Source organism: Athene noctua, chromosome 1 (assembly GCF_965140245.1).
Source record: "Athene noctua chromosome 1, bAthNoc1.hap1.1, whole genome shotgun sequence".
In the NCBI taxonomy this organism is placed as follows: Eukaryota; Metazoa; Chordata; class Aves; order Strigiformes; family Strigidae; genus Athene; species Athene noctua.
Genome location: NC_134037.1, coordinates 230963410 through 230980338, shown reverse-complemented (window position 1 = coordinate 230980338; position 16929 = coordinate 230963410). Strand labels below are relative to the sequence as shown.

General features: G+C 45.0%; 1 protein-coding gene across 1 annotated transcript; it reads right to left on the bottom strand.

Annotated features, from left to right (window-relative positions):
* Positions 1–976: 976 nt before the first annotated feature.
* On the bottom strand, positions 977–15992 carry CNMD (chondromodulin). The gene is made up of 7 exons (XM_074931257.1): positions 15882–15992; positions 15484–15618; positions 12902–13042; positions 10147–10260; positions 7328–7481; positions 5207–5409; positions 977–2802 (listed from the first exon to the last, which is right to left on the bottom strand). Exons 1-7 carry the CDS (start codon positions 15951–15953, stop codon positions 2587–2589), a joined length of 1035 nt encoding a protein of 344 aa, XP_074787358.1. The 5' UTR covers positions 15954–15992; the 3' UTR covers positions 977–2586.
* Positions 15993–16929: the final 937 nt, after the last annotated feature.

Here is a 16929-nt window from a genome sequence, read left to right as displayed (position 1 = left end):
TTGTGGTGGCAGTGGAAAACGTGTCTTCCACATTGGTGGCAAATAATGTACAGTGGTGAATAGGATCACTGTGGATAGTTAGAACTGTAGTCAGAGCCACCACTGCAGGGAATTTTGCTACATCTTTTCATTGATTTTATTGTCGTTCCTGTGCTACCTCAGAATGTTTTCCTTCAAAATTAGATGTTGCACTTAAAAGACTTACCAACCTTGCCACAGCAAGAGATCTTTACTTTTTTTTTCTTTGAAGATGACACATAGGTAAATATGAATTTGCTCACTTGAAGCATGAGTTGGGGAAGGCATTTAGTTGCCTGTCTTTTGGAAATGGATGAATTGTGCCCTCTGCATTGTACTTAATGTTGTAGTTCTGGTAATTGTGCTAGTCACAAACCGTGTAAGTAGTGTATCTGCTTCTCTTGTGATCACTGGAGCTTCCTTGGCATGGTGCATACAGAAGAGTTCTCAAAGTGCACATGCTGCATGTGACAGTTTAAAGCATCCATGAGTAGGATGCTATTTTGTATCTTACATGCTTTGTGACTGTCTATAGAAAACAACTGATACAAGCCTGTAGTTTAGGAAGAGTTAGTTTTGTTAAGAATGTGTAGATGTGGCAATCACTTGCAAGATATTTTTTTCTGTCTTCAGAAGGAGACTGGTTTTGTTTTTTTACTGGGGGGACAGGGATAAGCAGGTCACGGGTTGCCTCAAGATGGCCTTAGATGCAAAAGACAGCAACAGTCTAGTTCATATATACACTCACATTTCCTTCTCTTTGCCTTCAGTGTTTCACTTGCTGTTCCCCTTGTTTTTCTCTCCAGACAGTTCTTGAACATGTACGTAAAGGTACTGTTACACTTTCCATATTGAAAAAAACACATAAAGCAACTGCCATTTTTTAATGTATTTGTTTAATCTGCAGTAAAAAAGGAAAACTGACTTTTCTAAGCATATGAATTATATACTTATAAAACAACATAATGATCCAAGGTAATTTTAATTTTTAAAAGCGGAAACTCAAATTTAACAGGCCTTGAAATCCCACTTCAAGAAATTTTTAATTTAAATGTTTCAAAGCAAGTCTGTTCTTCAGATTAAGTGAAGGAGAAGCTTATATTAAAAAAAGCTACAATAGAACAAAATACTGAATTCTATTCTCATCTTATTCTCTTTTTAACACTTTGCTTTTTAGATATGCAGTTTAGCATTCCACATGAGGTTGTCTTTATTTTCTTTAAGCCACGATTATGTCAAATTAATTCCTCTTTTCTGTGTGTCACGCAGTGTTAATAACATTACTAGGCTTGCAACATCTCAAGAGCTGTTTGGTCACAAAAATGAATGCTCCAGAAAGTGAACTCTAGGAAAAATTGGACCTTTTTGTATATAAAGCCAATGTAGATGGCTCCATAAACTCAGTGATAGGGTTGAAGACGTGTAGTATGGATGAAGGCAGTGCAATACTTCTGTCTTTGTTTTCAGAGGCTAGAAATCCTAAATCATTCCATCTTTGTGTTTCATCTTAGTACCTTTCTTAGAGATTTAATATGTAATAGGATCAATTCCAATAACTGCAGAGCTTGCTGAAGCAAAAAGGGTGAGGTTAGAAACCTTTTTCAATTTTTTTTTTTTTTTTGCTTCTTACTGGTAAAGCAGTTTCTCTTGCGGGGAACAGAGGTTAGCTTCAGCGAAGCTAAAGGAGCTAGCATGAATGGCTACTATCCATGTGAAAAAAAGAGGGGTTGTAATCTTGTGTCAAAAGTGTCTAGTTCAAGGATTTATAAATACAGTGGCTGTTGTAGATTCTGAAGGGTCTTGAGACTCTTTGGTCTGCAACTGCATGTAAATACTTTTGCCGTAGTAGCTGGATAGCAGATACTTGTTAGACACTACAGTGGTATCATGGATACAAGATTCTTGATGCTGGGGCTTCTTTGATGTTGGGATGTGCGAAGGGTTTTGATTTTGTGGCCACGCACATTCCCTTCCACAGCCCCTTTTCCTGCTGTTTGTTTCCGATTTAGCACAATGTGCACTTTCCCGCGTCCCCTGGAGCAGCTTTGTGGGAAAGGTATGCTGTAATTGGTTTATAACCATTCATAATGACCTGGCAACTCGGTATGAATAGCAATGGGGAGCAACTTAACTTGTGATTTATTTAAGTAAGCTACATGGATGAAAGGTACTCCCAAGTGTACAAGTTGAGCTTTTTGCCTAATTGGATGTAAATTTTCACATGTAGCTTGGAAAGAGAGGGTTTTGTTATGAAAAGCTAAATTTGGATTTCTGAGCAAGCTTTTGGACTGCTAAACCAGTTTGTGAGCAAAGTTTAACGTTGCCTTTTTTGGGGGATGTCTTAGTTTTTGAATTCAGTAAGTTCTAGTATATCCTTGCCATTTGTAAAGCGAATGGAATATTAACTTAAGATTTTTATTTACAGTTAGAATATCTGACCTTGCTTTTGGTGAGGTGAGACACACTTTTATTTTAAAAGCCAGGATCAGTACTGCTTTGGTTGTAGTCTTTTGCCAGTTTGTCATCATTGCATTCCTGCTTATTTTGTAAGGCTCTGATTGCTTTTTCTCACACAACACCCATGATACGAGCAACCCACCAGCTGCAGGGCATGATGATTCGGCAGGCAGTACGGCAGCCCTGGTAGTTGTAAGGCCATGGGTAGTAGCCCATGAGAGGCTCGCAAATTCTCTGGCACTGTGTGTAACTTCGTCTGCATTCAATGCAGCACACACCTAGGTGATCCAGCATGGGGTCAAAAGCCATCCCTTCACCTTCCAGTTGCTGAAATGTAAAATATTAAATGTCAACCTAGTGCTCTCGTTCTCAGAGAATGTAGAATATACTGATGTTCCTGTTAACCCTACAAAGGGTAAAAACTGAAATCTTGGTCTTGTTGAATATAACAGAGCTCCCACTGACCCATGCATCTTGCTTTTTTTTTTTTTTTTTTCCCCTTTAGTTTTGTTCTGTTTGTTAGTAGTGTAGACTTGGTTCAGTCACCCATGTGAAATGAAAAGAAACAACGGAGCTCTAACTTAATTATTTTTCTTTTACAGTCCTTGCAAAAGATCCAGCAGCAGTAAACTCCCAAGTTTTAAATATTAGTGATGGAAAGGATTTCAAGACAGTTATCTGGGTCTTTTATGTAGATGACAATATCTGAAGTGTATACTGTGTTTTTAATGTTTTTGTTTTAATTTTTGCATTTTAATGCTTTTTACAGCATTTTCAGGAAACTATTCAGTAAGCTATTACCCTGTAGTTTTCTGAATATTTCTGCCTTGTCTTTCAGTCTGTTTTTTTTCTCCCATCTGCCACACTTAAGTGCATTGTGGACAGCGAGAATTCTGCCTGTTCTGTATCTGACAGTAAGGAGTTACATGAAGCGAGGCATGCATAAAATATGTGAAAGGAGGCTCTTGCTGCTGCCTTCACCCTTCAAAATTTCCTTCCTCCTTTCTGGGAGGAAAGTAACGTGGATATTCTGCTTCTTGAAACTCATTTATTCTTTTCCCATTGGTGTCATTTCAAGAAAAGCAGCGTCAAAGAACAAATGTTGGAGTAGCACTTAGCTTTTTACCTGACCATTTTTCATTCAGAAAACTAGCAGCACACCAAAAAGTGAGGCACAGAAAGGTGTCATCTCTTGTCTGGGCTTGTACAGGACATTAGTGACAGCTCAGTGTTGTTTGGGCCCCCAGCGACCCATTCCCAGCACTGAGAGCAGGGAGGGTGTTGTTTCCTTGGGCAGGATTCATCATCCTTGAATTCAGATACCAGCAGTGTGAACTTCTACACCTGAACTCATCATCCAGACTCCACTCATAGTGGGTGAAGAGAAAGAGCTCTAGGGAGGATTCACTTCATCCTGCAGGAAAGACCTACAGTATAATTAATGGTCCTTTTGAATCAAATGAATTGATCTCTGAAGAAAGCTTTGATATAGGCATCCAGGCAATAACTGTTAGTGAAGGTGAATCCTGCCCTACAGGCTGAGGGAAGTCTGGCGGCCGTGTCGGACCAGACATTCTCTGCTTGGCCCCAGGGCCCTGTGGCTGGAGGAACAGACCTGTGGCAGTTGTTCTGCCACTGCCCTCCAGAGACAGGGCAGCTCAGACTCTACGGATGTGGTCACATTAGTAGCTGTGAGGAGAAGTTACATTCCAGTGCTGCTGCTGGTTTACTGACCTCGTGAGAGAGTCGATTTAGATCCACTTTATTTGGAGTGATTAATTTAAGTTTAATTAAGGGATGTCAACTCGGCAGAATGCTGTCACAGTATAATGATCTCCTGCTGTTGCATAAATGTCAAGTCAAAGCTGGGACTTATTTCTAAAGCAGGAGGCATTTATCTTGTGACAGTGTTGTATTAAAATGACTTACTCCTGCTGCACCAAATGGTGGGTATAAATTGTCTGGCGCTGGTGCAGTAGACTGGAAGGTGCCTACTGTACAGTCAGTTTTCCTGCAGCGCGGCAAAGGTGTTGGGACACAGCGGGGTGGCTCCTGTGCTCTTTCTGTGGGCTGCTTCATCTCGAAGAGTGAGAACAAGTTTTGCAAGAGTTGTCCTCCACCCACTGTTGCTGTCTCTAAACAGGTTCTCCTCCGTGAATTGCGTGCTAGACTAGGGCTGTCTACTCTGATAGAGAAGAGGCTGAGAAAACAGATTTATTTGGGCTAACCCAGATCTCTCTGCAACCAGACACTACCACTGCTTTACTCTGTAGTAATTGCTTCTGATACTAATTTCTATTTGAGGGCAAAGTATGTTTCTATCTACTGGACTCCTCCTTACATTATCAGCGATGGCGTTCAGCTGTCTGATCAAGACCAGCTTTGGCTTCTTTTCAGAAGGTGCTATCCCTGTCAGATCTCTCTAGTGCTGCTTCCGTATGGACCTGGAAACCCTGAAAAGCAACTTGGCATCAATTTGCCTTAATCTTGCCACCTCCAAGCACTTGTGCTTGTTTCAGACTGAAGTCTAATGAAAACTGGGATGAGGGAGGGAGAAGAGGACTGAGGGAAGACTTTTTTGAGCTGCTTAGGTGTTTTACAAGTCTGTAATTTCAGTGAAAAGCTGAACAGGCAAAGACTGTGCAGCTAAAAAAGAGACAAACCCCACACCTACCATATTACCTGTCTACAACAGTCTCAGACTCTGAAAGATTACAGTGAAAATACTTACATTATATGGGTTGTCTGGATTAAGTGTTTGATCGGTTTCTTGTCCCATTGGCCTGGTTTCATTAGACTGGTGATCATGCTCTTGAGTCAGCTGCATAGTGGGCGACCTGGTGTTTACTTCTTCAGCAGCAGCTTCCAAGTCTTCCATATCAAAGTTTGATTCTGATTGACGTTTGTTTCTCTTCATTTCTCTCCTTTGGTTATCTGAAGAAATAATCATGAGAAGATAATCTTATCTTCAGCATGTCCTTGTATTTATCCACACATTATCTAAGATTTCAGTGATTTCTTTAAATATTAAAAAAAGGGGGAGGGCAGGGGGCAGAGGGAAAGATGAAACTGTGTGGTTGCAAACTTGATGAGCATCCCCATGGGAGCTGCTTGCCTTCCTGTGTTATATCTGCGGCCGACGCCAGTCCAAAAGGGTAAGATTGCCCCCCGCCCCCTTCCTCCCCTTGAGGCAGAACTGGTGTGAGAAGATTTGTTGAGGTTTTTCGACCCACCCTGTGGTCACTGATGTTAACTCAGCAGTAGTTGCTAATGCTAGAAAGACAAGTCATATGCATCTTGCTTTTTTTAAAACTGCTTTTGTGGCAGACTGGTGCCCTGCTCCCAAGGGCAGCTGGTGAACCTGGTGGAAACAGCTTCTGAACAGCTTTATACTCCTCTTTTGTTTCCCAATGGGATATGCAAGGACATGAAAAAAGTGGAAAATATTGGCAGTTTGGATCCACAGGTGTGTGGATGTGGTGGTTGGTTTTGTTTGTTTGTTTGGCTGAACAGGAGCCAGCAGTGTGCCCAGGTGGCCAAGAAGGCCAATGGCATCCTGGCTTGTGTCAGCAATAGCGTGGCCAGCAGGGACAGGGAAGGGATCTTACCCCTGTACTCGGCACTGGTGAGGCCGCCCCTCGATTCCTGTGTTCAGTTTTGGGCCCCTCACTACAAAAAGGACATTGAATGACTCGAGCGTGTCCAGAGAAGGGCAACGAAGCTGGTGCAGGGTCTGGAGCACAGGTCGTACGGGGAGCGGCTGAGGGAACTGGAGGTGTTTAGTCTGGAGAAGAGGAGTCTGAGGGGAGACCTCATCGCCCTCTACAGCTACCTGAAAGGAGGTTGCAGAGAGCTGGGGATGAGTCTCTTTAACCAAGTAACAAGCAATAGGACAAGAGGGAATGGCCTCAGGTTGCTCCAGGGAAGGTTTCGACAAGATATTAGGAAGCATTTCTTTACAGAACAGGTTGTTACACATTGGAATGAGCGGCCCAGGGAGGTGGTGGAGTCCCCATCCCTGGAGGTGTTTAAGAGTCGGGTTGACATAGCGCTGAGGGATACGGTGTAGTTGGGAACTGTCAATGTTAGGTTAATGGTTGGACTGGATGATCTTCAAGGTCTTTTCCAACCTAGATGATTCTGTGATTCTGTTTGTTTTCCCCACCTCTGAGTGTTCTAATATTAAGTGGACCGAGGAGGAGTAAGTCTTTTCAAGCCTTCTCCTCTCCTCCCAGGCCTGGAAGTCACTTGGAGAAGTTGCCATCCCCCTGGTGACTCCTGAACACCTTTGCTAAGCTTGGCTCTGGGTGATGGGAGTACTTTTGAGTCCTGGGACTGCCCCCAGGACCTCATAAACTTCATCCACCAGATGCCTGGCTAAAGCATCTCATCTGTCCACTCCACTGAAGTCCTCTGGAGAAGTCGGATAAACAGGACAGGCTGTGGTCTCAGGAGCTTGAGCTTGATATTCCCCAACTCTTGGCCAGGTATAGTGTTCTGCTACCTGGTGTCAGCTGCCTAAATGTTTTGGGCGTTAGTTTAAGCCATTGCCTTGTACTTCTGCAGAAGGAGGCTGACCTCTCTGGGAATGTTTCACCTCATATTAAGTCACCCATTTGGGCTATGTAAATTGTCTGAGGAAATACAAGTATGGAAAATGTCTAGTAAGTGTGGATAAACTCCAAACCTGCAATCTTGGCAACAACCCATAAGGGCTTGGGAAGACAGGCTGGGCAAGGGAGGAAAGGATCCTGATTTCCCAGATGTGAAAGTCTCCATGGCAAGCCTGATTTGCGGAAGATGTTTAGATGAAGGAAGAGATAACATACTTTTCAAATAAAAGAAGTGTTACCTTTGGGATATGTCGGTCGCAGCCAGAAAATAGGAAGATCCCCGCAAAGCTCTAAAATTTTGCGGCTTAGGAAACTGTTATGCTTGATAGGCTCGTCTGCAGCCACCCAGATAAGGGAGTTTTCGTCAAATCTCACAGGCATGATTTCATCTTCCTACAAATAGAAGACCATAAATCCTTTGCTGCTCATTGAACAGTCATGTGCCTGCTTGCTGTTAATTCTTGAGCATCAAACTGTATAATCATCTGCTGCAGCTAATACTGAACATCCTTGTATTTCATGAATGTGAACGGATTGTACTGAGCCAAAGCCTGAGTGAAGGTTGCCATCACTGAAGCGAATGGCAAAACTCCTGTCAGCTTTGCTGAGGCTGAGATGTCACCTATCTCTCTCGGAAGGCTTTTGCCCCATGTACAAGGACTAGGTGTCATAAATCTTTCAGCCTAAGTCACCAGATTTTCATGTGGCAGAAACTGTAAAGATTTGCCACCTTCAGCAAAGCAGCAATGAAATACACCAGCTAAAACCAGGACCATAATCTTTTATCGTGCCTCATTCTCATTTGATGTATTCCCAAGATATAGCTATATTTACAATGGGGGAGAGAGGGGGGAATCTTGTTCAGAAATTTTAGAGAGGATTATACCTTGAGAACTGCTCCAGCTTCCAGTTTTAAGTCAACATGATCACTTTGATTAAAGGTCTCTTTTGGAAAAGCAATTCAATTGACCAAAAGCTTGAAGTGTGAGTTAAAGGAGCCTGCCTTTTTGAAGTATACCCTGCAGGTTTTTGGTTCATATCTTCAAAGTAATGTAGGAAAATGCCAGTGATTGATTCTTTAAAGTTGTTAGTTCAAAGTATTATTTTACATAAAATGTGTAAGTATTTCATAGCAACAGTGAAATATTAAAAGAAAACCAACTTTTGAATCATGAAAACCAGTATGATTTCAAAGTTAAAATTCTAAATTGCTTCCATAAAAGTCATCAAAACTTGTTATATAACTGACTAGATCAATTTATTCTGTCTACTTGTTGTTGTTCCTTTAGTGTGTTTATTGATTTCTTTTGTAGGTCTCAAGTCATCTAAGTTCACTATCCAATCTGCCTAGTCAGAAGTGCTCTTTATTTATATTCTCCCACTTAAAGTTTTATCAGCATCAGAAGTATCTGAATCTAGTTTTCAGAAAAAAAAATATCTTTTGTTTCTGTTTGAGGTGATCCTGATGTGATCAGGCAGAGTTTGAGTATCTATAAAAGCTTATTTTAATCAATCATTTTTATAGGCAGTGTTGGTTGTTATACATGTTGTAAGAAAATGGCATATGCATACTTTCTCCTAAATACGTGTGTATCAGAGAGAGGACTTGCCCTAGAAAAATAAATACTACTTTGCCATTCCCATCATACATCTAACCTGTGAAGTTGAGCAACAGGGAACAGTTAATATCCCAGCGGTAGCATTAAGTTGGCTGCTTCTTGTGGCCTCAATGCATACGATTTATTGCAGTGGTTGTGTAGGTAATGCATCTCTGGAGAAGATGCACAGAAAGCAGGACAAGGAAATAGGTTTACTGTAGCCAGGTAGAAGATTAGAAATAACTTTGTGACTATTTTAGGATAATATCTTCAGGACTGTGACTTCATTTTCACAAAAAGATGAAAAATTGAAATCTTGACTTTAGGCAATAGTGCTAATGAAGACAAGAAGCTCAGCCTGCCTTTAAAATAAAGTAAGGTGGGAAAGATGTAGGTCCCTGCCTGCAATTTGGGCAAGAATCTCTTACCCATCATGGGGAAAACCCTACCAACTTCAGGGGCCTTTAACATCGCTGGTGCCTTGCTGACTTGGATTTAGAGAGACCTTCTCCCCCTTCATTTTAAAGCAGATGTTCAGTAATCACAGCACCATTGCAGGTAGGTGCAGCCTTAATGGTGTCTCTCTCCCAGCTAATTCTATCTGCTTTTAATTTTTTGAGAGTGGAGAACCCAGGGAAAGGGGTTGTGGATCTCCTATGCTCTTCTGCCAGCATCCAGGCTCAGCCATACTCAAGTTACCAGGGCCACTCCTGTGTGAGCGATGGTTTTGGGGTCTGAGCTCTGGGAAACTCAGGCTTTGCACACATAAAGCGATAGGCTTTTTTCCAAATGTGAGGTAAGGAGAGGTTCTGGTGGTATCTGGGTGAGAACTGGAGTTTTTGTAGTGGTTGTGATGTAGATTCCACAAAATTTAGTTACTACGATGTCCTAAAATGAAGTCTGATGCTGTCTAAGAAGGCAAATTCTTTATTTTTTCATTACTTTTTTTTGAGTTAGCTGAATTTTGCAGTAATGTTTTCCACAATTCCCCTTTATTGACTGTTTCAGAGGACTTGATTGATGAAGTCCCTGCTTCTGCTCAAGAGGTTGATAGACATCTCCTGGGACCTACCACGACCCCTCTTTGCATTGACTAAAATAGCTGCTGCTTCCATGGTCTCCCTTACAGCCTTGTGCACAGCCTGATCTCAGTCAGATGCTCTTGTCACTGAGGTCTCCTATGGACTTGGTGGAAATGGTTTCTGGCTTCCCCCACTTGCTAATCTGCAGCCTCTCATGATGCCCCTGGACACAGAGACACGTCTGACACCAATCTTGCTTTTCTTACCTTTCAGGGACCTCTTGCAATCAGTCAATGAACCCTCACCTATCCTACCCTACCCGCAACAACCCTACCACTGTCCACAGTGGCTTTCAAATGTCATTTGTATTTAAAAATTGCTTTAAGATACTCTCTATGCAAAGATTTGTTTTAAAAAAATAAACAAATTACCCCTTACCAACTCAGATGAGAGGCTCGCTTTAGTCATAGCATCAACTTCAGGGACGTGAGCTTTTGGCTGAGCTTTGATGTAACACTTTTCTCCTTCAGCAAAACGGATTCCAGTTATACCCTGCAAAAGCAGAAGGAAGGGGGTTGTGCGGAGCCCTCCAGCTCCCCACCATGCCCAAGAAAGCGCTCAAGCTCTGCTAAAATTGCTACTGAATTTTCAGTCTGAAGGTTAAATGTCACTTAAAACCGAATGCAATAAAACTCTATTCCCTCATCATTTTAGCCTTATAGTTTTGGTCATATGGGTCTAGAAGTTTTTGCTTGATTTCTGAAAGATGGGGGTGTTTTATATAAGTGCTTCCATGCCTGCTGTAGGCTACTTGAAGTAGCTCTGTTAAGGAATTAGTTGACACAGTTTGAACTGTAACTTAGCACCTAACGTAGGCAGCCTTGAAACTGTGTTAGCTGGTGGTGCGGTACCCTTATGACACAGATTTACAAAAATACAGGGGCAACTTGGTCCAATTTATAGACATAAGTAGCTGTGACAGAAAGGGAAGCTTGTGATGGGGAATTTGGTGCAGAAATCTGCATGTGGGACTTCCTTCATCTGGCCTACAAGGGTGAAATGCAGTTGCATAAACTGCGGATGCCTGGTTTTAAGCAAGAGAAAGGGTATCCCAGCAGTTCCACAGGGCTACTGGTCTCCAGCAAGTCCTGGGTCGTACCTGCCAGCCCTGTGCCAGCACCTTAGGCATTAACATATGGCACAGAAACCTTGTCTGTAGTTTCAGTGTTTCTGCTGTAGGTTTTTGGGTACCCATAAAAGATCTCTCTTATGTTATTAATTTAGATACCTCGTTGTCGATGGCAAAACTGTGTTTTTCATAGGGTTGCACAAGCTCCGTTCAACCACCTAAATACAATTATCTAGCGCCATTTGAGGTGTGCTGGTTTTCTGCCTACCCTCTCGCTGCCAGGACAGGGGGGCATGGGTGTCATCATGATCCCTCTCACCTGACTTGTATGGGCATCATGGATGCCTTGGGTATCTCATGCAGCTTGAGATGGACAGTACAGAGGCACCTGAGTCTTGTCCTGGGCGCCTGCAAGTCCTGTACAGTTGGACAGACACCCATCAAAACAAAATTACTAAAGCAGTAGAAGAGGGGATGGCAGTGCAGGGATGAGTGCACAAGAGAATGAGACTTTGTGGTGCACTGAGCATGATAGGAGTATCCTAATATTGCCAAATCCAAGTCTTCACTGACCGTGCAATCATTCGAGCGGTGCCAGTCAATCCAAAGCTGCTGATGTAAATACTTGGCTGTTGGAAGCACATCTCTTCAATTTCTCTCTCCTTTATGTGCATTCTTGGCTCAAAACCCAACTGGCAGCATAGCATCCCTTTGCTCTCGCTGAGCCTGTCTCTGGTGTGCTCTAATTACAAGCGGGCACCATCTCTGTGAGGTCCCTTTAGCTGCTTGGTGATGGGAGCTGATTTCTGACCTGGCTGTGACAGGCGGTAGCTTACCAGCAGCACACGCAGAGGCAATATGGATTCAGCATCTCTCTGGTGGGCTGGTGCTTTATGTGCAGATGTGGAAAGTGCAAAGGCAAATGAGAAGAGCTTGTTGTGGGTGCTCCTATTCAGCTGCTAATAATGTTGCTATGGTGATGTTAACGAGAGTTTTGTAAAGGCTGAACAGCAGCTGTTGGGAAAGTCAGGTCCTGGGTCTCCTGGCGTGTATTTGTTTATACTTGCTGAGAAGCCAAGGAGCTGAATTTTCTTGGCTTTTTAGATTCAGCAAGGAGAAGGTGGCTGCTCCAGAAGCCCTGGGTAAGTCTTGTTAGCAGCAGCATCTTTATTTTAGGTGCTGCTTTGACTTACAAAGGACTTAACACTGAAGATGAGTTTTTCACACCTGACGGCATTAATTGCAGGATCTGGACCCTGTAAGTCTGCAACATCATGTGCCTTTAGTAGCTCAGAGGTGGTACAGCTCAGTGAACCACTCTTATCCGAGCTGTAGAGCTCTGCTGAAATTCAGCATCTGTTAGTATAGGCTCTGTGCTGAGCCTGCACGGCCAAGCTGCTGGAGTACCCAAATGTGTTTTCTGTCAGCCCAAGCAGCCCAGCACCATGCATTTGGTGCACAGACACATAAGCTATGCTAAATGTCTCCATCCTCTCCCCTGGCGATGAACGCAGGCCAGGCCATGGAGAGCAGCTCCCATCCTTGATGTCAGGGCAGAGCAAGCTGCCTGGGTCCAGCGCTGTACAGTGGTCTCTCCTTGGTGTCTACTTGGTTTACTGTGTGGACCCTATGCTCCTAAAACAATAATGTTTTGGGGAGGGGGAAGTGGGTTTTCTAGTTCAAATCATATGAAATCCTGCAAGGGCTGTGTCACAGCCTTCCAGAACATTTTTCTAGCAAGACCTCAAGGGCATATGTTGTAGCTCTGTTCAACCGTTTGAAAATGCTAAGTGTTATGTGGAGCCAAACCTGATGCAACCTAATCCATACTGCTTCCCGGAGTGGGATCTGGCACGGTCTATCCCCAAAAGGCACTTAGACTTTGTTTTGGAGGAAACTGCCTGTCTCACAGTGAAAACAAGCCAGGAGTGCAAGGATGCTTGTGTGGATAGTTGGGGGCTGGAACTGGAGACCAACTGGGCAGAGAAGTTGGGGCAGGGCAGGGTATCCTTAGAGTTCAGTGCTGGAGCATGTTACATGACAGACAACAGTGGCAGTACTTACAATCTGAAAATCATGAACTTCAACAGCCTCTTCACTCCCACTTCCAGTTTTGAATGTTTCTAGGTTGTTTCCAGCATCTATTTCCATTGATCCATCTTGTACTTTTCCATTAATGCTCATAGTATAGTGAACATTGTACACCTGGAATCGATAAAAGAGCAGTAGCACAGGTCAGTAATTGCTTATTGCCTTCCTCCTACACCAGACGATGGGTCATTCTGACTGTCATATCACTATTCAGGTCCTAACTTTTATTTCTGTAGGCATTTTGATAACCCTCCAGCAACCAACACCACACTATTGCAAGGCAGATGGTGGAGCACGTTGCCCAGACAAGTTGTGCAGTCTCCATCCTTGGAAGTTTTCAAGGGATAAAGCCCTGAGCAACCAGTTCTGCCCCCACAGCTGCTCTGAGCAGCAGGGACTTGAGACCTCCTGAGGTCCCTCCTCGAGGGAGTACTCTGTTTTACTTGGAAAAACAGTGTGGGGTGAGTCCACACCCAGGCTGACTCCAACTTAAAAATCTTCTTCTAGGTCATATTTTAGGAATCACTTCTTATGCTGGCATGATTCCCAAAGGAGAGCAGGAGTGAGCATCCTGCTTTGAAGGAGGCCAACCCCTATTTATCTCTTAGGATGTTCTGCTGAGGTGCAAGAAAACAGGTTCCTCTTGAATATGAACATGCTTCCCAGCTTGTAATGGATGTGAACTTTGTTTAAATTGGATGTGAAGTTGTATAGACTCGTATTTTCCTTGTCAGCTTATTTCTTCTTATCCTATTTTCAATGAGGAAAGCTGCAGTGTGGTTTGTATTTGCTGGGGGACCACAATCTGTAAAGGGGTTTTGCGATTCTCTCATGCAGCTCTGCTAAAAGTGCTGCACAAGCAGCTTACTTTTGGTCTTAAAAAAGCCTTACAGCATTTTAATGAAAAATTTACACTGACAGCTAGAGACAAATTTCTTCTTCTCTCACCTTCACTCAGGAAAGTCTAAGGTGATAAAGATTTATGGTCCCTCAGTTATACAGATTCAGTCCCCTATTCTTCACTGTCTAGGACTCCTGCTGAACGTGGTCCATAAAACCAGACCAATGTACATGGTCTCTCCTCCTAGGGGCTGAGACACAGTTGAGACTTTGTTACCCCTGTCAGTTATGGCAGAATTTAAAGATTTAAAATAAAAATACTAATTTTAAAATTGCCTTAATTTTTTTTATGAGTGATGCTAAATATAATTCTTACAGTTGCTTCCTAAACATTTGCAAGTCAAGTGTATCTTTCTGAGTTTGAAGGCGGCTTGGAAAAATAAGCTTTCCCAGTGCCTTTACCTGGAGATCAGCTTGGGAGCTTCATGACAACTATGAATGTGACACATTTCACAAAGCAGAATTTAGATGACAGGAGCAATCAAAAAACAGGAAGCTTTGTCCTGTGCTCCGCAGATACACCCACCCCCTCAGAGCTGAATGCGCCTTACCCCTTCCCTGCCTCCTTACCCGTTCGGGTCCCTCTCCCTTTTCAAAAGCCTACAGAAGCAGATGGCTCTTAAAGTGCATCCTGGAGGTCAGCAGCGTGCCCTGTCTTTTTGGTGTAAAACCTTGTACTTGCTGATGATCTGAATGATTCCTACGTGCACGGACGGGTGTATCTCACCAGGGAACCTCTGCTCTAGCTGCTGGGATTCTCACAAAGCCCTCCTTGATGGTGGCTGGCATGTGGCTGGAGGCGGTACAAAACTTCTTCCAAAGTAAATTGAAGGACGCTAATTGCACTTGCGGAGCAAGCTACATTCACATGTACACTGTCGTGTTTCAAATGTGTTTTAAACCAAAATCTTACGTAAACAGAAAGAAAAGTTAATATATAAACATGGTCTAATGTGCTGAAGTTTGATTCTTAAACTGAGCAGCAGCTTCTCAGTTTTGGTCTTTGCGTACAGGGTTTTTTCATGTAGCCCAGAAACTGTAAATAATAAAACTTACAATGACTTTAAAAATTGTTCCACAGCTGCTAACCATAAATGCCTCTGCGTACACACAGTCATACGAACCACCAGAGCGAAATAATGGTGCCTGTTAATGGGTTAAATATAGCAGTACATATTTGAGGGTCCAGGTAGAATCTGGACCAAGAATGCAGATGATGTGAAAAAGGCATTTACACATGTCAATGCTTTTTTTGTCCTGGGAGCTGGAGTTTGCCCAGGATCTGAATCCTCGGGGACTTGTTGGGGTTTGAGTTCGCTGAGGATTTGCAAGCAGAAATCAATGTAGCGTCTGTGCTCTCAAAGATATGTTTCATGTTCGTTAATAAATGTGCTTCCAGGAGGCTCCATTCAAACGGCCAGTAAAGATAATGATTATGAGTTAGTTTCTTAGGGGTTGTTTGGGGGGTGTTGGGTTTTTTGGTTTAGGTTTTTTGTGGGGTTTTTTTTAGCATGCTAAAAAAATTAAAGATCTGCTTAAAGACCTCTTTATCGACCTCGCAAGAAGAGTTTCCAGCCTGTGCCCCTCCTTACGTGCAACCAGCTCGCCCTCTGCCCCCCCCGCGGTGCGAGGATGCGCTCCCAGGCTCGGCTCACCTGCCGCTCGGTGGCTTTCCAGAAGTAGAAGGCGCCGATGGCCCCGGCCAGCAGCAGGAGGGCTCCGGCGATCAGCACTGCCGCACCCGCCTTCAGCAGCCGCCCCGGCCCGGGGGGCGCCGCCGCCGCGTACGCCTGCGGAGAGCGGGGTGCTGGGTGCGGGGCAGGGACCCCCCCAGGGCCGGGGGACCCTCCGCATCCCCCAGCACGGCGGGGGCCCCCGCCCCCGGACCCCCGTTCGGGCCCCGACCCGGCCCCGGTCCCGTCGTGACCTGACCCCGTTCGGTCCTGATCCGATCCGACCCGACACGTCCTGACCCACCCGGCCCGTTTTGTTCCGATCCGACCCGTCCTAACCCGGCCGGTCCCGTCCCGCCCCGCCGCCCGGCAGCACTCACGGGGGGCAGGCACTGCTCCACATCGTCGGGCCCCGCTCGGGCGATCGGCACCTTCTCGGAGCCCTCTGCCATGGCTGCCGCGGGAGGGAGAGCTGCCCCGGGCTCCTCCACCGCCCCGCTCCCGGCCCCGGCCCCCTGCCCGGCCCCGGCCCCGACGGGGGGGCAGCACCGCCCCGGCCCGCCCCGGCCCCGGCCCCGGCCGGCGGGGAGGCGGCACCGGCCAGGCCTCGACGGGGCGGGCAGGACCGCCCCCGGCCCGGGCACAATGAGCCCCTTGAGCTGCCCAGCCCCCGGCGGGGTTCCCCGAGGCTGTGACCCCCTGTAGCTGCCCCGTCCCCCCCGTCCATCCCATCCCATCCCATCCCATCCCATCCCATCCCATCCCATCCCATCCCGTTCCTGGAGCTTGTCTCCAGCTTTAGAGACGGGGAAGTCCGGGGGATATAGGGGATACACACACACACACACACACACACACATATATACCCCCCCCCCCCCCATCCTACTGTGGACAGAAGAGGTGCCCCAGCAGACAGACGGTCGTCGTAAAAAGCAACTTTTAAAATAGAACAGCATTTTAACTGCTTTTTTACACTTGCCACAGGAATTCACAGACGCTGGAGCTGACAAGCTGCTGTTCGGTGACTGTTCTGCAAAACACCTCGATGCGTGGCACACACAAACAGCCCTGCATGCAGCTGAGCCCTCTGTCGAGCCTGGGCGCAGCCTGGGAAGCAGAGCAGCGAGCCCAGGCCTGGCGCAGGATCAGTGGAGGCAAAGTGCAGGGGGTAATTTCATCTTTTCATTTAAAAATGTCACCTTGCATCCTGACCTCTAAAGTGGACGCATGCCTGGGATTTCTTCCATTTCCTCATCACTCATGTTGCTGTTGGTATTTTGAGCATCTAAAGTACAGTGGGATCATAGAGGAGGAATTCGTGTTGGAAGGGATGCTCATCTGCATCTTTTTGCTCATTCTAATATTGTACATAGGAAGCTTTTAAGGGCTACAACTGGCTATGTATGGCCGTCCGTGTGTCCATCAGCA